Source organism: Anabrus simplex, chromosome 1, assembly GCF_040414725.1.
Source record: "Anabrus simplex isolate iqAnaSimp1 chromosome 1, ASM4041472v1, whole genome shotgun sequence".
NCBI lineage: Eukaryota > Metazoa > Arthropoda > Insecta > Orthoptera > Tettigoniidae > Anabrus > Anabrus simplex.
The window spans coordinates 718,517,944-718,545,437 of NC_090265.1; the positions used below are offsets into that span (position 1 = coordinate 718,517,944).

The window sequence follows — 27,494 nt, forward strand, 5'->3', positions numbered from 1 at the left end:
TTATTTATTTTATTTTTTTCATCCAACATCCAACTTAGTCAGGTTTATGGAGGTTTTTCTTCTCTTAGTCAGCCCAATACTGTTTCAACCTTTCTGAATGTAATTTTCTTTCTGCTTCTGTAATCACTAATATTATTCTTACTCTTACTCTTCCATAACTTTTCTACTGATTCTATTTTCTGGTGACCATATTAGATTCCCTATGAATTATATTCATTTCTTTTTCATTGTGCTAGTCACAGGTTCTATTTCTTTATAAACTGTTTCATTGTAAGCTAGTCTCCAGACTCCGTTCACTTGATAATTTTGATTTAAACAGGTTTTCGCTATTCTCCTTTCTAACTTGAGTACTCTTATGTATTGCAACTGTGTTTGTTTGTTGTTTTGAATAATGTTTCATATGCATATGTAAATTGTGGCTGGTGACTGTATTGTTGTGTTTCAAATTGGTTGCTATTGAGAGACAATTTTTATTATATTTGGTAACATGCTGTGCTGTAACCATTTATTTCTTCTATTTTGCCATGCTGGTTTCTTGTCCAGGTTATATGTGATTATTTCACCTAAATATTTAAATTTTTCTACAATTTTTATTTCTTGGTCTTCCACTTTAATTTTGTTTGCAAGCGGAAGTTGAGTTAGCATAATTTCTGTTTTTTTTTTTTTTTTTTTTTTTTTTTTTCTTCAAATGAAGTCTTCAAACCAATATTTTGAGCTATTTCCTGTAAAGATTTCATTTGTTGTTTTGTTTCCTGAATATCATTGGCCAGAAGAGCTAGATCAGCAAATCCTAGATAGTTCAAATATATGTTATACTTCTGGATTCCAATTTTTATATTTTTCGAGTTGTTTTGAACTTAATTTTAGAAATTGTATTAGTTAGAGTAAGTTCAATCAATTTGATTAGCTTTGGGTGAAGTCTGAAATGTCTAAAAATTTTCAATATTGATGGTCTGCGGATGGAGTCGTTAGCTTTATTTATTTGTTTGTTTGTTTGTTTATTATCTGAATTGTTTGCTTGTTATATTTCCATTTAGTTATTGAGTGAGTTTATAAAATAGTAATTGCTGGCTTTAGAGAGAGAGGTGGGGCTGCAGTAAAAAAAAAAAATTGCGGCTGGGGTAACGAATGTGTTCACTGCACGCCACTGGTGGTCTATAAGGCTTTCTACAAGGTTTCAAAAGAATTGTACAGGGAAGATAGCTGTACTAAAGAATAGTCATGTTCATGGGTGGTGTAGGAGCAATTTGTATACGTTACCTTGGTGAAGCCGTACTGAAGAGGTCTATACTGTCTGAAGAATCCACTCTCTGCAGCCACGACTAGCACTCGGCCCTGGAACACTGCATCCTCCGATGGGCGGTATCTCCAGCCGGCGTCCAATCGCCAGTGGCATGCATCTATGGCATCTCGGAGTTCCTCCAACTGGGCACCATTTAGCCCTGTCCTTGTCAGACAACACTCAAGCTTGTCTGGCCAGTGTTCCAGAGGATGCAGATCAGCATGGAACTAACAATAATAATAATAAAAAACAACAAACATGGACAGAAATCTATTTAGACAATTCATCAAAAAGTTCCACGGTTTCCAGGAGACTGGGGAAATAGTAGTGAGAAAAGGAAGATTATATACAGAAGAATGAAGTAGGAGAAAGGATATAATATAATCGTATGGCCTCAGCTACCGTGTGCAGACATTTCAATTTGACACCATCTGGCTGTCTGCTCATCAATTTTGACATTCGTTTTACTCTAGGCCCACTAGATGGCAGACCGAGTCAATCGAAACTCTCTTGGGCGTCTATGGTTGAGATTTAATGAATTTTGTCGGGTAAACACCAAATGTGTCACCAGAGATCTTTTACATGCCGACATCGTACGACATGGAGTGTTGAATGGACCTTTTCCCGTCCTTCAAAAATCCGACTACTTCTGCTGGGTTTGAACCCGCTATCTTGGGATAATTCAGAGGCCAACACTGTACCACTGATCGACAGAGGCAGCTAGGAGAAAGGATGAAAATATACAGGTAGAGAGTGAAAGCAGAGAAAGCTAAAAATACTGCAAAGATCATCAAACATGGTCCATAGAAGGCTGAAACAAAAGAGAAAGAAAGAAAAGGAAAAAAACCAATATATTGGAAAATTACATCTTCAATAATTTGGTAGTGGTCTTTGTAGACTTCTAAAAAGTGTATGCTTTGGTCGACAGGGAAGTGTTGTTCGACATACTGATAGAATTCAAAGTAGATGCCAAAACAACTGAAATTATAAGAAGACATTAACAGACACCCGTTCAAAGGTAAAATTCATGGGGGAGCGCACAAAGGAGTTTTGAGGGTGATGGGCTACCTTGATTCTCTTCTACAGTGTTTTGGAGAAGATCATTCGCAAATCGAAAAAAAGAACTTGACAAGAAAGGACTGCTCAACCAAGCGTATATTGGAGGATCAAAAAATAGCATCAAGATCACCTGCCTTGCATTCGCAAATAACTTCCTGACCTTGTCTAGAAACAGTGATACAGCTACAGACCAAATAAATATATGAAAGCAGGAAGCAGATAGAGCAGGATTTTCAATTTCCTTTGTAATAAACCAAATATACAACCAAAATCAAAACAGCCCCTCGTTGCTTGAAAGAGTTGACAGCTTCAAGTACCTCAGGAAATTCAAACAGCTGAAAACTAAATCTATTAAAGAAACTACACCAGGTGAGAGAAGATGGCCACTGTTTCTCACAGGACATATACTTTGTGCAAGAGTAAAGCCATCTCAAGGCGAGCTAAGCTAAGACGCTACAACACAATGATTAAATCAGTGTGTCTATATGCTAGTGAATGCCTCCAAATGACAGGAATGCTGGGACTAAGAGAAACTGAGAAGTTTGAGAGAAAGATCCTCCACAAGATAATGGCTTGAATTCTACTCACCTCCCAACTTTTCAGTGTCCAGGTCTCAGCAACATAAGTCAATATGGGTGCATAATGCATTTTGTTCCTCTGCCTCTGTGGTGTAGTGGTTAGCTGCCACCTCCGAAGGTCCGAGTTCGATTTCTGGCTCTGCCACGAAATTTGAAAAGTGGTATGAGGACTGGAATGAGGTCCACTCAGCCTCGAGGGGTCAAATAAGTAGAGGGGGTTTGATTCACACCTCAGCCGTCCTCGGAGTGGTTTTCCGTGGTTTTTCCCACTTCTCCAGGCAAATGCTGGGATGCTACCTAACTTAAGGCCACAGCTGCTTCCTTCCCGTCTATCCCTTCCAATCTTCCCATCCCTCCACAAGGCCCATGTTCAGCATAGCAGGTGAGGTCACCTGGGCGAGGTACTGGTCCTCCTTCCCAGTTGTATCCCCGACCAAATGTCTCACGATCCAGGACACTGCCCTTGAGGTGGTATAGGTGGGATCCCGCTGAGTCTGGGGGGAGAACCAACCCTGGAGAATAAACAGATTAAGTAAAAAATACATTTTGTACATTATCTTTTTACACTTCCTTGGTACTTCCATACTCCAGACAAGGTTTCTTACACTCTGCTAGAATGCATTGCTCTGTTTCACCCTCTTGATAATCTCCATTGTATTCTGCATTAATGCACTCCCTAGGTATTTGAAACTGTCAACAATTTCAAGCCTTTGACCACCAATTTTCACAATGCCTTTCCCTTGATTTTCTCCTCTTGATACCATGGTCTTGCTGTTCTCTGCACCGATTTTCATACCATACCTTCCAATTTTCTTGTTCGAGTCATCAAGTTGTTCTTGTGCTTCTTTGCTGTTTGTTCCCCAGACCACAAAATCGTCTGCAAATACCTCCCCATACCCATATGCTCCCCTTGTCTCCTTTACAATTTCATCCATAATCATTAGAAACAAAAACACCCCATGTATCTAGTAAATATTATTAAAACTGAGCTCAATTTACACTTTTCACCATTTGAATCACTCTCTTTAGTTGGCAGTACTGTGACACTCTTCTCAGTTCCCTGTAAACTCAGTGCTCAACAAAACTTGTGCATATAGTAGGTAAATGCACTCACCTGTTTGGAGTTGAAGTCGGGCTGGTAATGTATCAATATCTGGGTGAGTAGTTCCATCTCAAGGACAGGGGGTGTTACGTGTAGGAGAGTGAACTGGGCTACGCCATCCAGAACCACCAGGTGAGCTGAATGTCCATCTTGCTGCAGCTGTAGAACCATTTGTAAGGCCACTGAAGTGCCGAGAGAGTATGCCCCGATAAGGAATGGGCCCTGCTTCTGTACTTGGAACACGTGCTGCAACACACACAAGGTGATTGATGAGAACATAAAATAAAGATGATCTCTCAAGGCGATTTCTAATTATATCTTTTATCAAACTAATTTAAAACTTAATCAATCCACTCTGACATTTAGAAAAATGTAATGCTTGTCCACAACTGTAAATTTATGAATAACTAGTACACTGAAACCTTGTTAGCGTGTTCCTCATTAATACGTTTTCCCGCTTAGCACATCATAAATTCAAAGTCCTGATTTTTATCGTATTAAATCTATATAAGAATACCTCACTTATTGTATCATGAATGTTCGCTATTACCACTTAGTTCTATCCCATTTTTGCTAGCCCTGTTGTCATCTCTTATGAAACAAATGCAATTTCCAACTCGGGCAAGAGCTATCACCATAGTTGCGTGATTATGGAAAAAGGCCTTGAATACCGGAACTTCACAGGATAACTTGCACCTTTGGGGAGCAAGCCATTAGCCTCAGGAATGTTGAGTTTTACTTGGCAGTTAGCAGTGAGATTGCTGAATAACACAGTGAGCCTATTTGTGCTTGTATTTTGCATTCCATTCAGAAGTTAGAATTTATTTTGTGTTGAGTGGTACAGTGAAGTTTTGTCACATGATACGGTAGCCTATATCTGGATTAGGAACATAATCGTGTGAAAAAGACTAGCGTGGTGCATATTTATCTTGTGATAGCCTAGTTATGGATATGGAAAAAGTCGTGAAATTCCTTACTAATGAAGACAAAATTAAAATCTGTCAGAAGTGGACTGGCGTCCGCATCTTAAATTCCTTCCGATTTCTCCCTGTCGCACATGGTCGAGTGTAACCTCCAATTCATTCTGTAAGAATGTGACCAGAAAATGATGTTTAATAACCCACTGATCCGAAATAAAAGGCTCCGACAAACATTTGTTTTAAAAGGAGTGTGATCTGCAATAATACTTTGATATTTTTATTGGCCCTTGTGCATATGTTTTCATGCTTGTAATTTGGTATTTTTCACACCTTTCAGTGCACTTGTTATTTTATAAGACACACAGGCAAAGATTTTCTTATTTGTTCTCTTATGTTTTTCACACCTTTTAATACTTGCCTCTCATCTTTAGAAATAGTAGATATAGTTTTCACTGTACCCATGGATACACAAATTAAAATTACATGTCAGAAAGAATCGTACCTAGTGTTTCCATATCCCAATAGAATAGTTTTTATTTGTATATTCAGTAGTTCATTTTCTTGCTTAATACATTCATTTTTGTTGTAATTAGCACTGGATTACATGTTTCCTTCTTGAATTTATGCGAAGTTGCATGACTATTCACACGTTTAATACAGCACGTTAAACTGATATTTTTCTCTACAAGCAGGTGGCAGTAATGTTAAGTAAAGCTGAACAAAGTTAAAACTCATCATTGATGATAACCTCCCTTATTATCTGCTCTAGTGAAAAGAGTAAAAAGGGCTCTTTAGTTTTTCACATTAACCCACCTTGATGTGACACGCACCGACTGTTCCATGGGACTTGGACTAAAAATCCAGTTTTTCGTAAGCATCTCCATTATTATCTGTCATACGATAAATAGGTATACGGCATAAACTTACGGAATAACATGTTCTTAAATATTTGTTATATACAGTCTTTTGATAGACCTAAATTAACAAAGATATTTGGGAATAATCTTCATATAAACCCTACCTGCAAGTAATATCTTGACGTAATATGGATCTGATAACACAATTCTTAATGTGCTGATTCCAAATAAGTAGTTTGATTGAAATATGTCCAACAGTTTTCCAGTTTTAGGAGAATATAGAGAGAGAGAGATAACTTGACAGAAGGGACGAATCCTTCAAACCATCAGTATCACATATGAGACAAACAATTATAAGGAAATTTTTGAAATTATTACACCTGAAATGGGTAACTATAAGAAAAGTTTGCCAAAATAATCAATATTCATTCACACAGTTGTTACAATTTTATTTATATAGAAATAATAATGATAATAATAATAATAATAATAATAATAATAATAATAATAATAATAATAATAATAATAATATAGATATGAAAACTGCTCTATGTGCAGCAACATCTGAGCTACACCCTCTAGGACTTAGACTAAAACAGGCCGTTAAAGATATCTCCCATATTAATTAACCTATCGAAAAGTGTAAATGGAAAAAAAAAAGTTTTAGAAATTGATTTCCATTAAGGTTGGTCATGTAGGCCTATATTTTGTGGGAGAGTAAAATTACTGTTTCCATCTTCCTATTGAACCATTGTCTTCATGGTCCCATTGAGGCAATATTTAATGCATTGGTAATAATTATATGAGACCACAGAAAAAGGGTGCAAACTGGAGCAATAGCACGCTTGGGAGAATCACCGCGTCAGTTTCGGGTGTGGTTCAGTGTATGACAAGGATTTGAGAGAAGGGAAGCCAACCACTTGATGCTAAGGGATTTTCTTATGCCAATCTATGGACAAGAAAAGCGGGAGATTCCAGGGCTGACGAGAAAATAAACTTGAGGTGTATCACCACCCACAGACGGAATCTAGAAAAGATAAAATGATAGAAAAATCAGAAATAATTTTTTGAGTGATATGATATGCTTGGCTATGCTAATTATCATCTCCTGTAATTAATAGATGTTCGCAGTAAGCACCGTGAGAACCACGCTAACTCCACACAAGGGAGTCAAGTGGATTTCAAGTGTGTTAGGTGGGGAATAACATGGCTTGGCGTGGGTTGTCGAGCTAATAAATACTGAGCAGGAGCAGCCAAGATCCCACTCTATACTCAACTTTGATCTTGCAAGTGCGTAATGTGTGTCGGTTGCGGCGAAGCATAATTTCTGTAACAAACTATCATTATTTGTACAGTGTTGGATAGTTGGAGAACTTTTCTTTGTCTGCACAGTTAGAATACCGGTCAGTTACTTCTAGACTGAATTATAAAAGTGAACAGCAGTCAGATAATTATGGTTCGAATTAAAGACATTCTCACTCTAGCTAGGATCGCCTGTTGTGTAGGCTTAAATCCAGTAGAGCTTGATTGCTATCTTGCTCAAAAGAACTGTGCGAACTAAACTGTATAAATTAGAAGTCTCGTTAATTGGGCTTTTCATGTGGACAGAAATTAATCTGCCGATGGTCAGGATGCTAAGCTAGATGAAGCTAGAACAGTGATTATGAATAGCAGTTACAATAGTAAGCATAGCAGGAGGAAGAACAAACTAGCATGAAACTTTGCTTTGCAATTTGCTAGGGGAGAGGTGCGTGTGCGGTTGAGCACGGTAATTTGCTTAAGAACTTTCCATCAGGAAAATGATGGATAGTACGGGGAAATGAACATAAACGATCATGAACGTTAATTCAGTGTCTCCTTGCAGTTAATGTTATACCACATGAACACCCAACAGTAAGCGCTGATATCCTCCTGCGCATCCCAGTCATACGAGAGGGTGTAAGAAGACAACAGGTGCCGCTGGGAGAAGAAGATCGAGGATCAAGCAGAAGCCAGCCCAGGATCCACACAGTCGAGTAGGAGCCAGCAGCCAAGGATCAAGAAGACGCAAGACCATGGGGCAGCTACTGGAAATGAACCAAGGACTGTGGACCTGTGACAACAGCAGTACCATGGAGTGCTAGGAGCCTATGGTATGAGATGGAAGATCGCTAAGGTCATGAACAAATAAGGTTGGACAGACTCTATTTTATTCATGGTTTAAGGATAAGATAGCTTTGCAGATGTTTGTAAATAATTCGTTTAAGCCCTTCAGGCAAGAATGATATATTTTTCACACTCAGGACTTGCATGTGCAGATAACACAGTTTTTTATCAAGGATGTTAGATTATATTTTGTTCTGAGATGTAGGTTAGATATTGTGTTGTTTATGTAAATAGATTTGTGGATTATTTTGGGGATATGGCTTGCAGTATAAGATCATTAAAAGGAAACGGTCCAGTAACATCTATAGGTAAACCTTGTGAGTTAGGGAAGATATTTAGATAGAAATTTTGCATGAGCATGAATTACAGGTGTAAGTTTTACACAATCAGATGTTTTCGACATTGTAGTCAAAAGGGTCATCACATTAATTCCCTCAAGTATTCTCTTAGACATGAGCATGGCTTGAACTGCAGACCACAGAGTCCAGAGAGATGGTGCACAGACCAGATAAAGTAATGTTTGATTAGCCCGTAGGTGGCTTGGCTGGTTAGCCCATAGTTTGCGTGGATACGCAAGAGATAAATGTGCAATGTACGATATTGAGTGGCCTGTAGGAGGCTCAGCAGAAGAGCTTATTGTGTGTGAATATACGCATGAAATGAGAATGAGAATTTATACTTCGTGATACATAATGACGTAGAAACAGCCAAGCAGAGAAGCCTCATAGTTTGCGTGTACGCAATGAAAGAAAGTAATTATAATTTTTTAATGGGCCAAGGAGAGAGCAATCAGACTGTCAGGTCTGGGAACTTGAGTGGAATGGGAAGAGCTGTTGGTGATGTCATTTTGTTTGGGTCTGCGAGTCTCTCTCTCACTCCACAGCAAGGAGATCATTAGCCCAAGACAGGGATGCCTGAGATAAGACGGTCTCTGTTATTTTTGCATGCTGCAAGATTCTCCGCATTTTATTATTGTACATTTATTACAGGTGATTGAAGCTTCATGTATTGTTTTTGTGTGTTGTCATTGAATTGTTTTCTTTCGTCTGCATTAATGAGAGGTATCGCATGGATACGAGAAGGGGTCTCATATTCGTATTCCAGCTAGGCAAGCTATAACGTCTGCATGTGTAGTTTATAAGTACTTTTGGATGAGTTATTCAGTTCTGTAGTGCAGTGTAAATATTTCCCAACATAGGAAACTGATAGAGTAAGTAATGCGAAGTGATTCCCTCACTAATCTCATGTATATTTTTTTTAAGCATAAATTCATAAAGAATCCAAAATCGAGTCTGTCCAGGCCAAGATATCTCTCCAGCACAAATGAGAATTCTCGCTGGTGAACGCTGAATGAAGATTGATTTTTGCCACTTCATGGCAGAATAATTTGTACAAGTTGTACCGAGCTCGATAGCTGCAGTCGCTTAAGTGCGGCCAGTATCCAGTTTTCAGGAGATAGTGGGTTCGAACCCCACTATCGGCAGCCCTGAAGATGGTTTTCCGTGGTTTCCCATTTTCACACCAGGCAAATGCTGGGGCTGTACCTTAATTAAGGCCACGGACGCTTCCTTCCCACTCCTAGCCCTTTCCTATCCCATCATCGTCATAAGACTTATCTGTGTCGGTGTGACGTAAAGCCAAAAAAAAAAAAACAAGTACAAGTTATACTGTTAATATTTATTCAATGGTTAATGTTTGCTTTCGGATTTCACATCCATACTTATGTTGTAATAAATTGTTATTTGGTTAGAAATAATTTTTTTTTAACTCACACAAGTGTAGACTACAGCCCTAGGCATTTCTCCTGTTCCTCTTAATTTAATTTATAAGTCACGAGAACATTTTCCATGCATTTCGCCGACTGTGCAGCCTGGTGCCGAAGAGAACAAGACTTTATGGTAAGCTATGTGCCAACCCACAAAGGTAGGTATTTCCACGATACTACAGTACTTCTGATACGTTCTCATCATTTGCTTGACGTGTATTGGAGTCTGTAGGGCACACTATAAACTCGCAGTCCATTCACAGATTTAGAAATAATATTGACCCTAAAATATATGCAGTAGTTATTCGGTTATAAGAACTCAGACAAGCAAACAATCAAATAGATACCAAAGCTAACAGAATATGTAGACGGTTTATTACACCTAAAACAAATAACTGTACGAAAATTTTGCAAAAGTAATCAATGTACAGACACATGGTCATTTCAATTTTATTTATATAGATTAAAACAGTTGGCAGTTACAATTTTTATTAACCCATTCGCATCATATGATGAGCTGTGTTTGTGTGCGGTGTTTTGTTGCATGAATAAAATTACGCGAGCTCAGCTCACGACACCTTGCTTATCTTCGTATATTAGATTCCCTTTGCAATATAGTTTCTAACAATACATACTTTAGGAAAGTAGACGCATGTACTGTTGATAAACAATGCTGTCTGTATTTTTGTGTGACACTGGAATTGTTGAATAAGTTTATTTTCATTGGTATTCGTTATGCAGTAGAACCCGTTTTGCGGTAAAGTCGATGAGAGATTGAATGCCCTTGTAGACATTGTTTTACATGGTGATTATGGCAATAATGACGTTTTGGAAAATGAATCCAAGTTCGAGGATAGTGATAGCAACAGTGAAAGTTACTGACACAAAAGAACTGTAGTGATTGGAAATTAGAGAAAAAAAGACGATAATCCTGATATATATCCATTTTGTAGATACAGCGGTGTTTCTGAGAGAGTTACAAAAATATATAGTCCGCCAACGTCCGAAAGAGTACACAGACCCACTCTATTTGAAATGTTTTCAAATGAAATCTTTGTACCACAGCCTGCAGTCACTCAAGGAATGAAGAATGGGTAAGTCATAACCTTCAATGGCATGAGTGCAAAATTTGACTGAATTATCTGCATTAGTTTTTATTTATTGTTTGGCCAGTTCATCTGCTATGGTAATGGAGAAAACCATACAGCCAGTGTCTCCACGCTGAGTGTTGGGCGGCGGTAAATATCCTGACCCACTATAAGGACCAATGGCTAAGGGTGGAGGAGTCCTTACAGAAGGAAAGTGGGCCCCAGTGGAGGAAATGCCACTGAAACCCCATATCAGCTGTAGCATCTGTACTTCAGAGGAGCAGCTACAAAAGACGTCTGTTCTCCATGTTAGAAGTGGCCTACAAGTTTCAGCTGGCAGTAGCTCTAAAATGCCTTTGGAAGTGGCAAACCCATCGTAATAAAAGCCTATATGCTGATAAGTATACCGAAGCCTCGAAAAATGCTAGGATGTTCCCCACCAGCGATGTGCAAAATGCTAGGACATTCCCCACAAGCGATGTGCAGTTCTTGTGATGCTGGAAGAAATGTGAGAAATGGGCAACCAGCAACCAAATACATCAAGATAGCGACCATCAATGTAGTGACACTAACAGGGAAAGTGGAAGAAATTGTAGATTTTATGGTTGACAAAGATATAGCGTTGCTGGGAATCAGTGAGACCAAATGGAAAGGAAATGGTGGGAAGAAACTAAAGAAAGGATACACCTTATACTATAGTGGAGGAAGAGAAGCCAAAAGTGGTGTAGGTCTCATAATTAGAAAAGACCTAAAGGAATGCCTAGAATTGGTGGAAACATAAATGACAGGTTGATTAAGGTCAGAGTGAGACTTGAAACTGGTGTTACAGATATAATTCAAGGGTATGCTCCACAAACAGGAAATACAGATACAGATCTATTGGAATATCTTGAATATCTGGAAGACCATATACAGGACAAACAGGTTGTGATCATAGGAGACATGCCCAAGTAGGCCCGGAAAGAAAAGGAGATGAAGAGATTATAGGTCCATTTGGATATGGGAAGAGAAACAAGGCTGGAAATATTTTGGTAGACTTTTGTTGAAGAAATGAGCTGATCATTGGCAACACATAGTTTTGAAAGAAAAACAGTCAAAAGATAACAAGATATAGTTGGGATAACAAAATCAAACCTGTGATAGATTACATTTTGGTCGAGAAAGGTAACAGGAAAATGTTGGTAGACATAACAGCCCTCTCACTCCCAAGTGAATCTTTCGAAGGAGATCACAGAGTTGTGATAGCTAAGTTAAAGATGGGAAAGATACAGAAGATGACTGAGATTAGGCAGAGAAAGCTAGGGCATGAAAATTGCAGGAGAAGGAAATAAATGAAGAGTTCCAGACAAACATTAAAACAAGTATACCTAAGGAAGACATTGGAAGGGTCGAAGAAGAATGGGCATACTTTAAAACAGTCATGGTGGAGTCTGCAGAAAAGATCTGTGGAAGAGTATCAGGAAGGAAGAAAGATCAAGAAACGCCCTAGTGGAATGACAGGGTAAAAGATATAGTTAAAAGGAAGAAACATGCTAGGAAAAGATGGCTGAGAAACAGAACAACAGAATACAGGCACTGCAAGAAGGAGTGCTCCAAAGTGGTTCAAGAAGAGAAAAAGAAATGTTGGCAAAAATTCACTGAATCTCTGCAAGAAGATACAACCGGAAACAAAAAGATCTTATTCCAGTGGGTTAAGGTAAGGTAAGGGTTATTCTGCCCAAAGGCAGGTCCGCTCCTCCATTCCCTTACCCCCCACCAACAGCGCGTGGCAACCCATCCAACTCCTGACCACGCCCAATGTTGCTTAACTTCGGAGATCTCACGGGATCCGGTGTTTCAACACGGCTACGGCCGTTGGCAGTGGGTTAAAAAGAAGTAAAACCCAGGTGAGCATGCTAACTTCATTAAAAATGAACAGGAGGAAGTGATGACACAGAAGCAGGATATATTGCAGAAGAGGGGAAAATACTTTGAACAGCTTTACAACGTGCAAAATACCTTTGATACAAGGAGAAATCGAAGAACCGGATTTAGTGCAGATGGAAGATAAGGAAAACGAGGTGTCCATGGCAGAGTTTGAGTGGGCCACTAAAAGAATGAAATGAGGCAAGTCAGCTGGAATTGACGAGGTCACCATAGAAATGATCAGAGCAACAAGAGTAGTTGGTCTACAGTGGTTGTATAGACTTCAGAGTGATATGGAGAGAAAAGACTGTTCCAAAAGAGTGGACAAAAGGGGTCATTATACCAATTTTCAAGAAAGGAGACAGGAAGCAGAGGAGTGACACTGATACCTCATACAGCTGAGATCCTTTGAAATAATCTTGGACAGACGAATAAGAGACAGAGTAGAGGAAAAATTGGCAGAACACCAGTATGGATTCAGAAGAGGCAGGTTCACATTTGACCCAATATTTACATTGTGTCAAATGATGGAGAGGTAGTGGGAATATGGAAAGTACATGGTAGTAACGTTTCTAGATATTGAAAAGGCATATGACAGTGTCCCAAGGAATTTGGTATGGAAAACATTGAAAGAGGCATAGATTGGGAATGAAACAATGCAGATGGTAATAGAATTGTTCAAAATTGCAAAAGCTGTGTTAGAACCAAAGTGGGTCAAACTGAATGGTTCAGAGTTGAGACAGGCTTAAGACAGGGAAGTGTATTATCTCCTTTACTCTTCATTATCATCATGGATAGAATTCTACATAATATCAAGGAGTAGATGATGGACGAGCAAATAAAGTATATGCACTTTGCTGATGACATTTTAGTTTGGGGAGACAATGAAGAGAAAGTACAGACACAAGTTGATTTTTGGAATGAGGAAATAGGAAATTTTGGAATGAAGATTAGCACTGCGAAAAGTAAGACTATGATCATGACGAGAGGTAACAGAAAATCCAGGGGAGTGATAAAAATAGGAAATGAACCTCTTGAAGTAGTGAAAAATTTTTAATATTTGGGCAGCGTGATGTCACAAGATGGAAATTTGGATGGAGAAATTGATTTTAGAATACAGCAGTCAGCAAGTTTTTACCAGTGTGTGAGAGACATGGTATGGAACAAAGATGTGCCAATGAAGTGCAAGAAGGTTTTATACTCGTCCTATTATAAACCTATACTGACCTATGATTCAGCAGCCTGGACGTTAACTAAGTGGAACCAAAGTAAGATACAAGCAGCTGAAATGAGGTTCTTGAGGAGCATATAGGGAAAGACGAGATGAGATAGAATACAAAATGAGGAAATAACGAGAAGCATGGGAGTGTGTAAACTTCAAGAAGAGATTGATATAGCAAAGCTAAAATCGTTTGGACACATGATGAGAATGCCAGGAGAGAGAATACCAAAGAGAACATTCATGGATACAGAGACTGGAAAGAGGCCTAGGGGATGTCCTAGAATGAAACAGACGAGCTCTATTGTGGACTGTATTGCAAATAGAGGAATCAATAGCAATAAAGTACTAGAAGAGGAGTAGTGGAAAGATCGAGTTAGGTGGAAGGCTTTGGTACACTACTAACCTAGAGAGAATCTGGAAAAGGGAATGGATGAAGAAGAAGAAGTTTTTTATTTTATGCATGTCTTTGTGTGACCCATACTCTCAAACTATAAAATTAAATCTGATTCCACTGTCAACATTGTGGCCATTCATTGTGATGTGAATGGGTTAAATGTCATATTCCACAGCATGTTTCAGAGTCTAGGCTCCATCATCAGAAGGTTCAATTATGACATTTAATTCAAATTGTGACTGCTAACAGATTAAATTTATTACTTGTAACCTAGTCTCTAGACTTTAAACAATAATTACCTCTAGATAAAAGGTTGCTAGCTCCTGGATTGTTGTCCGAGGAGCGAGTGCCGTGAACTGAAGACCGTACGTTGGGCGGTGAAGCTGTGGGGCCAAGTCTCCGAGCAGTCCACAGGTACCATCCACAGCATGAACGATAAACAGAGGACGATTGAACCTGTCTTTGCCTTTGGGAATGTTCAGCGGTATTAGCGTGTGAGAGGGCATCAGAGGTCTGGCTTGGAGGTCTAGGAGAAGGAACGGATGACTAGGAGGCGCATCCGCAGCGACCTTGCCAGAGGACAGCCCTAGGTCTAATAACTTCCCAATCGTCAGCGTCTGCATCTCTCCCGCCCCGAGAGACACTCCGCGGTGACGTTCCAAAGCTGCGCGGATCTCGACTTGCATCAGAGAGTCCATCCCCAGTTCTGTCAGGGGCATGTCTGGTGGGACCTTCCTCAGATCTGGAACACCTGCAGGAAGAGCATGTTGTTAGCCATATGCTATTGTGGCGGGTAGGTATATTATTATTATCATATTTATTTACGAAGGATAAATTTGGGCCGATGACCTTCGATATTAGGCCCCTTCAAACAACAAGCATCATGAAAGATAAAAAATGATTGTGGATGTGACATATTCAAGTGCTGGACAATGAGGGAGGTGTATCATGAATGGTACAAAAGGTGAAGATATAAATAGCAATGTACAAGCAGTCAGTATTTTATACCAATTGTAACATACGGACTAGAAACGTTGTAACCACAATGATGCACACAAAATAGCTGTCAACTTGTTTACACGGATTTATTTACAATTATTCACAAATTAAACACACATAACTTTAATCACTGTATCACAGACAAAACACTTCACTCCGAGAACATCAACAAGCCGCCATTTTAACAATTACCTGTCACAGCACATAGAGATTACAACCTTAAAACAGATGACTACTGACTGCCTACATCAGCATGTCAGCCTAACCACAACACGTGTTCACCAGTGAAACTCCTACCAAATAATAACACGTTTCTACAGTCAAGATCGCCTCCTTATATAGGTGCCTGGCCAGGCTTCAGAAAGATACTTACAAAAATACCTTCTCATAAATTCTCGAGTGCCTAACAACATGGTTATAATGTACAGAATATTCTACCATCATCTCATCTGATCTAGAGCTATTCTGGATGTTACATTGTATTTCACAATTCTGTAGTGGATTACACATCATATATAGGTAATCATAAATTATATAATATTAATTTACATTAACTGAACTCATATAAATATTGTATGTACAGCACATGTTTCATGACATAACCTCACAAAAAACGTGATTGTATCGTATGTACATATGATGTAATAATAATAATAATACTAATACTAAATTGATGTAAACACTTCATAGCCACACGTTACAAGTAATAATAATCGTAAAATAATCAATACTTGCATTATCAACATCATCAATCACTACTGATCTGCATTTAGGGCAGTCGCCCAGGTGACAGATTCCCATTATTACCATTCCCATTATTTACCCATGGGTGAGAGAATATTGTTTTCAAGTTATATCCGTTCATCACACTTGCGTCACTAATAAGAGACAAGATAGTAGGATCCAAGCAGTAAAAATGACATTTTTAAGAACATCAGTTAAAAAGACAAACAGAGATATTATCCAAAATATTAAAATCAGAGAAGAGCTGAATATAGAACCCTTAATACACAACATACAGAAAGCAAGACTGAGATGATTCGGGCATGTGAAAAGAATGGGAAAGAATCGGGTAGCAAGAAGGGAATTTGAAAGAGAAGTTAAGGGAAAGAGACCAGTTGGAAGACCGAGAAGAAGGTGGATGGATCAGATTATGAAGGATATTAGAGAAGTTGGATTGGATGTGGCGGAAGTAATGGAGCAGGAAAGGTGGAAGGACAAAAAAGAGTGGAGGAGGCTTGTTAACCACAACTGGGCGACTGGAGTGGGACATTGATGATGAAGATGAAGCAGTCATCAAAATACAAGGACACTGGGGGATGAACAAGAATTGGCAAGTTTCAATGAACAAAAACAGATGTGTTGAAACACAAGACACAACAAGTTAAGAATAGTACAGCTCCAAAATATTGAAAGATTAGAACACTTTTCACAACAAACCACAAAGGCAATATTGCAAAGCTCGGTGATAGCGACAATTTAGATTTCATCCAAATTACATTTACAATTACATTCTTTAAACAGAACAGATGTTTCCCAATGAACTGTACAAAGACAAATAGGAGAGATTACAAAAGTTAGGAAAACAATAGAATAGGAGAATTACTTAAAGATCAGCATTTTAAATTACATTGTCTGGGCATTATATAAGAATTGATCTGACTAGAAAGTATTGTGCTAGTTCAATATCAACTTCCAGAAAACACTGGATGTAACACAGATGCATTTAGCCCAACAGGAAAAACATAAACAAGTTCAAGGCAAGACTATTATGCAGTACAGTAGAAGAATGTAAACTAATTTTGAAGTACCAGAAATTTTCAAGAGTACTGACACACAGAAAGTTCATTGTCACATAAATTAAAACAGCATTCAAAACAAAGGAATTAGACATCCAGCTGCTCCCTTATGGATACATAACCGAGTACAACCACTCAAGAACATAGTCATGCGAGTTTACAATACCTCATGGTCGAAGAATAAGTCGCGTACTGGTGTGAAAATTTACATCAACGTAACACAAAAATTTTGCCCTCTCTCCAACAGCCGAAGAACGCCTCAAAATAGCAGACAGAGAGAGCTGCTTATATAGACCAGTTGGAGAGGTGAGGTACAGGGAAAGTCATGACACACGATACTAGAAACGCAGAGAATATCCATGAAGAACATAGAGTCAATAACATCATCCAGGTTTGACGCAGGTAATCGGCTGACAGTAGTCCCATAACTGTGGCAGTGTGCGGATGTCAAACACTGGGAAGAAAGCAGTGGAAAATGACGAATGTGGCGGAGATGAGTTGACAATGTTACACTATCTACACTGAGGGACGTGCATCTATTGTGTGCGAGAAGTATCCACTGCCTAACTTAGAATATGTGCAACAGAAAAAGAAGTCATATGTTTCCACAAGGTGCATCATGTCAGAAAGAACACACAGAGTTTAAAAAAGCTTAATAACTATGCTCTGCATGGATTTACGTCTAAATTGACAGTTTGCAAAACACATGAACATCGCCTTACCTATGTTGCCAGCACTCTACTGCTGCGAGAACAGCCGATGCAATACGACCGCAGCACACAGCCCTCATAAAATGTAATACCACTGTACTCAGGTAAACTAATTAATAAAAACTTCAAAGATACTGTATGCGCTTACTAACAGCATCCAACACTAAAACGGGGTAACATTATTAAGAATAAAAGAGAATGAAGAAATAACAAATTACTCACAGCTAATGGCTGGCACAGGAAGGAGGTTATGGCCTACAAAGGAAACACTCCACTGATCAGTCACTTTCTTGCCACTTGCCTTTTCCGAACTACACTGAGACATGGTGTACACACATGAACTAGATTCACTAACCAGCACACGGATGTAAATAAAACTACAGCTGCACTGAACTATTAAACCTATAAATAACTATAGGTTACTGTACTAACTTATGGTATGCTAAAGTGTAACCTACGCTACAGCAGAGAGATAAAGACTAGAAATAACAATATGAAAAAGACATATTAGTGAAGAAAATGCAGAAGATCATGAACCGTACTAAATACCATAAACAATACAGTTGGCAACTAGGTTTCCAGACTGCGCTAAAATGGTATAAATCAATATGAATGGCAACTTAGGATCACTTGGATGTCTGTGTTTCTCTGCACAATCACCAGATAGAGACAAAATCGGCCAAAATGTCAATTTAGAAACTGTAATGTTCAGAGTATAAGATATTACAAGGGAATACAAAGAAATGAAGTAAAGGAGGAAAAATTAAATTAAAAAAAGGAATGTTTTATAAGACTAGAACTAGTGAACCTTACATTATGGAGCTAATGTCTTGACCACTATGCTAAGAGAATACTTCTCTGAATGTTAGGTTATATGATGGCTCATTATTAAAACCAAAAGCAAATCCAATGGCCCAACAGTTCCATGGGGCTTTGGCCAACCAATTGACTGCTGCTCAGCTAGAAGATCTGCAGATTACGAGGTGATATATGATCAGTGCAACGATTTCTCTCAACCATTAATCTTGGCAGGACTGGGCTGCTTTCTCACTGCTCCTCAATTGTAATCACATTGGCTGAGTGGACTTCGAACCAGCCCTCAGATCCAGATAAAAATCCCTGGCCTGGCAAGGAACCAAACACGGGGCCTCCAGGAAAGTGTCAGGCACACTGCCCCTACACCATTGGGACAGCTTATAACTAGTGTTTGAAAACTGAAACCCGTTCAATAGAATTTCCAAATAGGTACTGATATTTATCCATGTACATTGACCTCAAGAAAGCTCGACAAAGTCAGTGCCCATCGCACTATAGGTGATGGTGATTATTTTAAGGGGAAATACAACTACGTAATCATGTCTAGTGGAGCAAGAGAAGCATCCACGAGCCCTTTTTCTCCACCTACAAATAATGTGAATGAACTCTGTTAAACAGAAATGAACTGACCTAATACACTACAGATAGCTCTCATGAGGTCATTGTCGCTTGGTCCCGCGGTGTTGCTCATCTTGTGGACTACAATGCTGGACACCACGGTAGCCTCGGACTGCAGCATGAAGCGCTCCAACACGTCAAAGCAAGATGATATGCTTTGGGCTTGTACGTTGGCAGGAAGACTGAGTTTGGCAGCTAGTCCCACGTCAGCTACAGGTCCCCACTGGACTGCAAGACCGGGCAAACCATCGGCACGTCTCTGTTCCATCTGCAGCACAGACAAGTTGACTACACTATCTTATGATATTTTAGAGTGTATGCTCCTATTATATGCAATATAGTATGAGTATTTGGCGTTTTTGAACATGATTATGAACTTAATATACCAGAAAGGAACAAACAAATCAAGTAATGTATACAAAGATAGGAACATACACTCACGTTCATAAAAACCTGAACACCTTGAAAGACTAGAGATAGGAAGTTCATATTCACAGGACATGTGCATTAGTATGTTCTGAAGAAGTGATTAGCATTTGAACCATGTCAGCCGTCAGGTTCAAGGACCACACTGATATATTGGCGCACAACCACCGACTGGTAAAATGTGCCAGCGGCTCTCGTCGCTATAAACTGAAGGTAATGGATCGGTGTGACTTGAGCAGACATGCAGGATGCCTCGCAGATGTATGCAAGAACCGTACCAACAAATGAGCGAGTCTGAAAGAGGGTGCATTATTGGCATGAGAGAACGTGATGCATCCATCCGGAAAATTGCTGCTCGTGTGGGACGAAGTGTGTCGTCAGTGCAACGGGTATGTAAAGAATGATTTACAGAAGGCCATAGAACATGAACTCAGACCACCCCGAGAAAATCGACACCTCATCCGAATGGCTTTGGAGGACAGATCTGCATCCTCCTCGGCTCTGACGCAACACATCATATACTATCAAGAGTGACGGTCCATCGCCGTTTATTACTGTCTGGGTTACCGGCACATTGTCCAATTCTCTGCCTACCTTTGACTAATGTGCATAAACATGCTAGACTGCAACGGTGTATGGAACAATGTCACGGGTACAGAAATGGCAGCAGATAGTGTTCTCGGACGAGTCCAGATTCTGTTTGTTTGAAAATGATGGCTGCATTTTGGTTCACTGCAGACGGGGGAGAGGTCTCACACTGACTGCATTCGCACAAGACATAAAGAGCCAACTCAAGGCTTTATGGCTATTGGGTAGAACGACAAATCACAGTTGGTGAGTGTCCAGGGCACTGTGACCAGTTTGACCTACGTGAATGACATCCTGCAACCCGTAGCCACACCCTTTCTGCATGACATCCCAGATGCCATATTTCAGCGGGACAATGTGCAACCACATGTTGCTGCACGAACACGTGACTTCTTGTTGTCACAGGATATCAGACTGTTGCCTTGGCCCGCCCGATCGCCGGACTTGATGCCAAACAAAAATGTGTGGAATATGGTGAAATGACGAGTGCAGCGCTGTGACCCAATGCCAACCACCAAAGATGAACTGTGGAAACAGGTTAATGCAGCATGAATGGCTATATCCCAGTACACCATTCGTGCCTTATACGTGTCGATGCCATCATGCATGGAACAAGTTATCAGTGCCCATAGAGGACCCAGTGCCTACTAGGCAACAGGACACATGCTGAACCTTGGTGGCTGAAAAGCTAATCATTTCTGCAGAACATACTAATGAACATGTCCTGTGAATATGAACTTCCTATCTCTAGTCTTTCAAGGTGTTCTGTTTTTTATGAAAATGAGTGTATGCTAGGATAAACATAACATCAGAGGATGGAACAACATATAGACGACACAAGGACAAACATGAAAAGACAAAATATTTGTATTCCTATACACCAGGTGGCAGAAAGGTGAGTTTACCCTCATGCAGTAATTATTAAGGAGACAAGACATGGTTAAATTTGCGTTTAACACATTGGAGACACTGGCCATAGAAACTATGAGTGCATTACTTCAATGCTGCTGATGAAGCCCGGAGAATTCAATGCTGCTGATGAAGCCCGGAGAATCTATGAACGCATGTTTTCACTGTAGCTAAAGTAGTAGCCACCATTTCAGCGAGCTGTGACTTCACCAAAATACTGTCGGATGCTTCTATGAACCCATTCAAATAATTAATATATTTATTTAATCTACTGCTATCTGTGATAGATAAATAAATAAATTAAATAAATAAATAAATAAATAAATAAATGTATGGGAGTCCTGAATAAGAGGGACATCTTTTATTATTCTACAAGTAAAGCTATGAGTGAAACCAACCAGGCGTTCCATTGCGGAGCAAGCCAGTGCGTAATTACTCTGTCCTGGGTTGCCTCGTCCAGCACTTGCACTCGAGAAGACAACAAAGTGGCGAAGAGAAAGACACCTTTCTCGAGTCAGATAATCCAGATGGCGAGCAGCATCCATTTTGGGCTTCCACGTAGTACGGAAAGTCTGGACGCTTTGGTTGGTGAGAAGAGCATCACTCAGGACCTGTCCACACAGAACTCACAGTTGAAGATTTCTGGAAACTTCAAAAATATCAGTTTGAACACATTGATGTTGCACTTGCAAATACCACTATATTGTTAGAGAAATGCTGATCCACAGCACATATAACATTAGGAACAAGATTTTTTTGGTAGAAATCTTACTACTCAAACCTTACATGAGAAAATTCTACCAGCCGAAGTTCAAAGCTAAAATATTTCACAGGTGTGGGTTCAACCATATTTAATACAACTATTGGTTGGCTAGGGGAAATACTTGAAATTTTAAATTTTACTAAATTCGTCCAAGATTGAAGCTATGTACATTTTAAACATAGATTTTCATAGTATTTGTTGATTGTATTTTATCAAAAGTTTTTTATATATCACTGTTTTTGTATATGTCTTTCATCTTTGTGTGATTTTAGCTATTGATGACCTCTAGGCTAGGTCGAAACATGTCCTATGTAGCTTTGTTGAAAGACCATTTATCAAATGGCAAACATGTACTTAACAGGTAGACTTTAAACAATTAAATTCTTTTAGAATTTTATCTTAGATATTTAACACATTCATGCCCGTATCCGAGTTATTGCCTATAGCACGTGTCCATGCTCTGGACCATATCCGAGTTAGCCCAGATAAGCACAACCTTGAATTATAGCCGTTCCTACGCACAAATATGTGTGACAGAGATGAGGGTAATTCCCTTATGAATGCTTCTACTCACGAGAAACCACATGGCCTTGGAGATTTTCCCTTCCACTGCATATTTTTATTCTGGTTCTGAACGAAGGCTAGTGCTGGCCAACCTACCCGCGTAGTTGGTTTGTGATTGCACAAGTGTGTGTATAGTCATGTTCTGAAGTGTAAACACGGTGCTTAGGGACAACTAATTCCTGAACTAAGTGAAAGTGACAGTGATGTCAGTGAAGAAGATTCTCCTGGACACATGACAGAAAGCACAGTACCTAAGGGTGTGACATTAGCTACACACCCTCCAGAGATATTAGAGGAGTTCTTTAAGATATGTGCAAAATTTTGTTACATATCTTGTTTAGTTTAGAACTTATTGTGAAAATAATTTGTTGTTGTTTGCTGTGCCACTTACAGCTGGAATAGCTGGTCCAGCCATTTAAATAGCCTGCTCAGATGGTGGATGTGAATGTGTTAAAGTCAATACAGAACCGGAATGAAGTGTATTACTTTTCAACTGAAGCAAGTTAATTCTTAGTGAGCAGATGATGTGAATTTGTGAGCTGTTATAAAGCTGAGGGGGAATCAGTGGACTAGTCAGATGACTGGATCTTTTTGTGAAGTAGATGTCCCCTGATGCTCAGCGTCTGATGTATAAGATTGATCCTTTCCACAGCTTATCAGTTGCATAATGTTCACCTCAGGAAGGACAAGGAAGGGAAATAAAATTCACACTTGCACATTTTCTTGGCTGCATGGAAAAGCATAAAATCATGGACATGTTTTAGAGCTTAAAAACTGGGACAGTGAGTACAGATACTCTGGTTCTTTCCCTCTTAGTAGCCTCTTATAACAAGCAGGAGGTACACATCTTTTGACTCCAGCTACAGTGGAGATTTAAAAAAAGTTCACATAAGTTGAAAGAAAAATGAGAATATTCAAATCCACAAAAGAATGGTAAGGCTCATGAATTGTGAGACCTCGTAAATAGGTTTTATTCATTTTATGATTTGAAAATTATTCTATTTTTAAAGTTTTTATTAAATGACATAGTAAGTGTAAGTGGACACAAAAGAGATATTGTAACGATTTCAAGATTTATGTATAATTTGTTTTGTTGATCACTGTATTGTACAAATGTGTCAAGTCCAAGGATTTTTTTATGTTTTTGCACTGCTGAGGAAGAGAGCAGTTGAGCTCTCGAAACATGTACGGTAGATAATTATAATAAAATGTAAAGTACTGACAAGGCAGAAAAGTGTTTTATACAAATTGAATATAACTCAATATGGACAAGATTGAACCAACATGGTTAAAATAATCAATTCAGTGAGAAGATGGCGCTACTGACCTGGTGTACATAGACGAACACTCTTTGTCATGGTTACAATGGTGTCAGCAAATTGGTGACAGTAGTTCCAGACAGACCCACAACCGAGAAACATTATACATGTTAAAACAGGAAATCTCTCTCAATGTGGAACATTTGTACTCACAGCTGCGAGGTGAAAGACGGCCACCACTTGACCCAAAGAGTTTGCCTCCTCCAGCAAAGTTGCCGTACCAGCACGAGTCGTTATGTCTGCAGTGGATACGATAATACGTACACCGGCCTCTCGCCAGCGACGAACGCACAAAGACTTGTAGCCCGAGCATAGGCCTGTCCTAGAACTGAGCACTAGACGAGTCGTGCCATGTCTAACCAACCAGTCTGCAAGCTCCAGGCCCATTCCTCCCAGACCACCTGCAATAGGGAAAAGTTCTGGAAACTTTCTCTGAAGGTGAAGAACACAAGACTGATATCATTATTTACGAGGGGGAATCAAATATAAACAGGATTTTATTTTTTATTTAAATTCATTTATTGATAAACACAAGGCAATTACAATTTATTTTTCCACATAGTTTCCTGCTTTGGAAATGCATTTGTTCCACCGTATTGCCAGCTATTTGATGCCCTCATAAAAAAAAAAAAAAAAAAAAGAACAGGGTCGTGTCACCAGCCAGTTGTGCAAGAGGTCTTGCACACTCGTCATCTTCAAATCGTTACCCTCCTAGAGCTTCTTTAAGCGGTCCAAACAAATGGAAATCGCAGGGCGATAAGCCCGGACTGTAAGGAGGATGGTCAAGTGTAGTCCAGTGCATTTCCTGTAGCTTGGAGACAGAGCTGCAGTATGGGACTGTGCATTGTCGTGGAGGAGGATGACCTGTCAAATCGGATGGTCTTGTCTTTTGCGGCGATATGCAACCCTCACCTTGTTTGTAGTAAGCAGCATTGATTGTGCGTCACTCACGCAAAAAATCCGAGGACGGAATCGTGTTGCTGATTTTCCACATGGTCTCATCCTTCCTTGAACTTTTTATGCCAGGCAAACACAAGCATTCTTGACAATGTTTAATCACTGAACTGTGTAGTCAATCTCTGACAAATTTCCACCGCTGTAACTCCTTCAAAAGCAAGAAATTTTATAATTACACGTTGCGCAGTGGACGGGTGCACCTGTTGCTCCAACATTGTGAGCGTTACTGATGAAATGGCAGGAAATATCTAAGAGCACTCTTTCCCCACTCCTAACGGTCCCGTCTAAGCATAACAGAAGCGCAGGGCCAGTCCTACGAACTGTTGATGTTCAGGAACAAAAATCCGATTTATATCTGATCGAACTTCGTAGCAGTTTGCCGAACTCTGAGTGGCAAAGATCTAGTCAATAGAAAAAAGAAGTCATGTTCAACCATATCCATTAATTAATAAACAAATCTAAATATTCTTACAAACAATTGAGACATATATAAGAAGATAGAAACATCAATAGGAACACATAACATGAAAAACACAATGACAAGTCAGAAAACACAAGGTCAATCCTCAGCCCCCGATGAGCTTGTGTCTGCTTCTCAGCTTTATCAGGAGTGCGGGCATCAACACTCGTTGAGGGGTGTCTTGACAGATATTGAGTCTTCATGTGGGGGAAGATGAAAGCTTAAGGCCGGTCTCCACTGACTAACATTTAACACTAACAGGTTAGAATTGACATGAATGTTGTCACTGCATCTTCCAATTGACTTTGCATGTTAACGCAGAATGTTGAGGTTAACAGTTTTAACATATTGGCGTGTTTTCCGCTCCAAGTGGAAAACCTGTCAAGTCAGTTAGTTGTACGTGAGATGTTGGCAGTCGGCACAGCTTTGGCAACTTCTGTGCTGTTTCCATACCAACAGATAGCTTAAACAACGTGCTTCTCATGAAAAAAGTAGGATTATAGTTACAAGCTACAAATACAGTATGCACACATGTGTCATTCTCTCTGCACTATACTAAAATTTACAGTCAGAAATGGAGTGGAGCAGGGAGATCACTCTGGACTTAATTAATGGTATAATAGAAAGGCCTTCTTTGTGGGAAGTCTCATCAAAGGAATATCGAGATAAAGCGAGGAAAGCCAACAAAATTATCTGTAATTGCTCCCGCGAGTGCTTTAAAAAAACTAGCCTCTCTCAAGTGTAATAATAATGTTATTTTCTTTACGTACCACTAACTACTATTACGGTTTTCGGAGACGCCAAGGTGCCAGAATTTTGTCCTGCAGGAGTTCTTTTACATGCCAGTAAATCTATCGGCACAAGGCTGACGTATATGAGCACCTTCAAATACCACTGGACTGAGGAGGATCGAACCTGCCAAGTTGGGGTCGGAAGGCCAGTGCCTCACCCGTCTGAGCCACTCAGCCCGGTGAAGTCAAGTTTAACATATTCATAAGTGTGAACACAATGTTAAATAAAACAGTATTTAACAGTTAGCATGTTGTTATTAAATGTTAATCAGTTAATGTTAATGTTCTCCTTTATCCAGACATGTCCTCCTTCTTAGACCACTGTCTGGGATCTGGGTGGATTATTTAAAAAAGTATGAAAGCTATAATCTATTAGCTCCATAGTCCGTATTGATAGTTCAAGTACACAACTATGAAGGATGAGTTCTCCACCTAATCAATACTTCATTTTACATAGTGTCAATATTATTTACATAAAAGGACAGTACTGGTTTCGACCTGTAAATAGGCCATCTTCAGCTGTTGAAGAACCTGCTTAATAGCGACTGTACAGAATAAATACTACTAAATTTAAAATTAAACAAGAATGCCATTAAAATAAACATGAATGCCACTATTCTAAAAAATACTTACGGTTAAGATATATGCATATGGTAGAGTGATTCTTCATAAACTCTAAGAATTGTATCCAATTTCAACCTCAACAAATATAATTTTTGAAATATGTAGAAATCATGGGGCCAGGATAAGAGCCCTTTAACCTCCAAAACTGTACCATATGTATATAGCCTATCTTAATGTTAAGTTTTTTTTTTCTTTACTATAGTGGCATTCACTAACATGTTTTTCAGCATTGATATACCGTAGACTGAGAATAAGCTATGTATCTGTAAACAGGTTACTGAACCTCTTATTCTAATGAATACGACGTCCCCGCATATTTGCTGCCCACTCCCTATTTACTTTGAAACATCTCATAAAACCGTTGGACATAGTATCGGCATTTAACAAAGATATTCAAACTTGACACCAGAATGTCAGTGATTGTTGATAAACTCTTAGAATTGTATCCAACCTCAGCAAATATAATTTTTGAAATATGTAGAAATCATGGGGTCAGGGAAAAACCCCTCTAACCCCCAAAACTGTACCATATGTATATATCTTAATCTTAAGTATTTTTTAGAATAGTGGCATTCATGTTTATTTTAATGACATTCTTGTTTAATTTTAATAGTATTTATTCTGTACAGTCGCTATTAAACAGGTACTTCAACAGCTGAAGATGACCTATTTACAGGTCAAGACTGGTACTGTCCTTTTATGTAAATAATATTGACACTGTGTAAAATAAAGTATTGATTAGGTGGAGAACTCATCCTTCATACTTGTGTAAAGTATGAAAGGTCCTCCTTTTTTAGTGAAAACCTCAAACATTGTGGCTGCGGTTAACTCCCA

At 39.2% G+C, this 27,494-nt stretch overlaps 2 protein-coding genes across 2 annotated transcripts in view; both read right to left on the minus strand.

The window, feature by feature from the left end:
• The window catches only part of LOC136872444 (uncharacterized), a 10,188-nt gene extending 6,046 nt beyond the window's left edge, over positions 1-4,142 (minus strand). Inside the window, exons 1-2 of the mRNA XM_067146259.2 lie at positions 4,034-4,142; positions 1,261-1,509 (exon numbers count right to left, since the gene is read on the minus strand). Of these exons, the coding sequence (XP_067002360.2) occupies positions 1,261-1,509; positions 4,034-4,090 (306 nt within the window). The 5' untranslated portion in view covers positions 4,091-4,142. The remainder of the gene's footprint in view (positions 1-1,260; positions 1,510-4,033) is intronic.
• A 10,459-nt stretch (positions 4,143-14,601) lies between these two features.
• Positions 14,602-27,494, minus strand: part of LOC136856807 (fatty acid synthase) — a 242,002-nt gene continuing 229,109 nt past the window's right edge. The window contains exons 28-31 of the mRNA XM_067134931.2: positions 23,982-24,229; positions 21,581-21,793; positions 19,272-19,527; positions 14,602-15,068 (exon numbers count right to left, since the gene is read on the minus strand). Of these exons, the coding sequence (XP_066991032.2) occupies positions 14,602-15,068; positions 19,272-19,527; positions 21,581-21,793; positions 23,982-24,229 (1,184 nt within the window). The remainder of the gene's footprint in view (positions 15,069-19,271; positions 19,528-21,580; positions 21,794-23,981; positions 24,230-27,494) is intronic.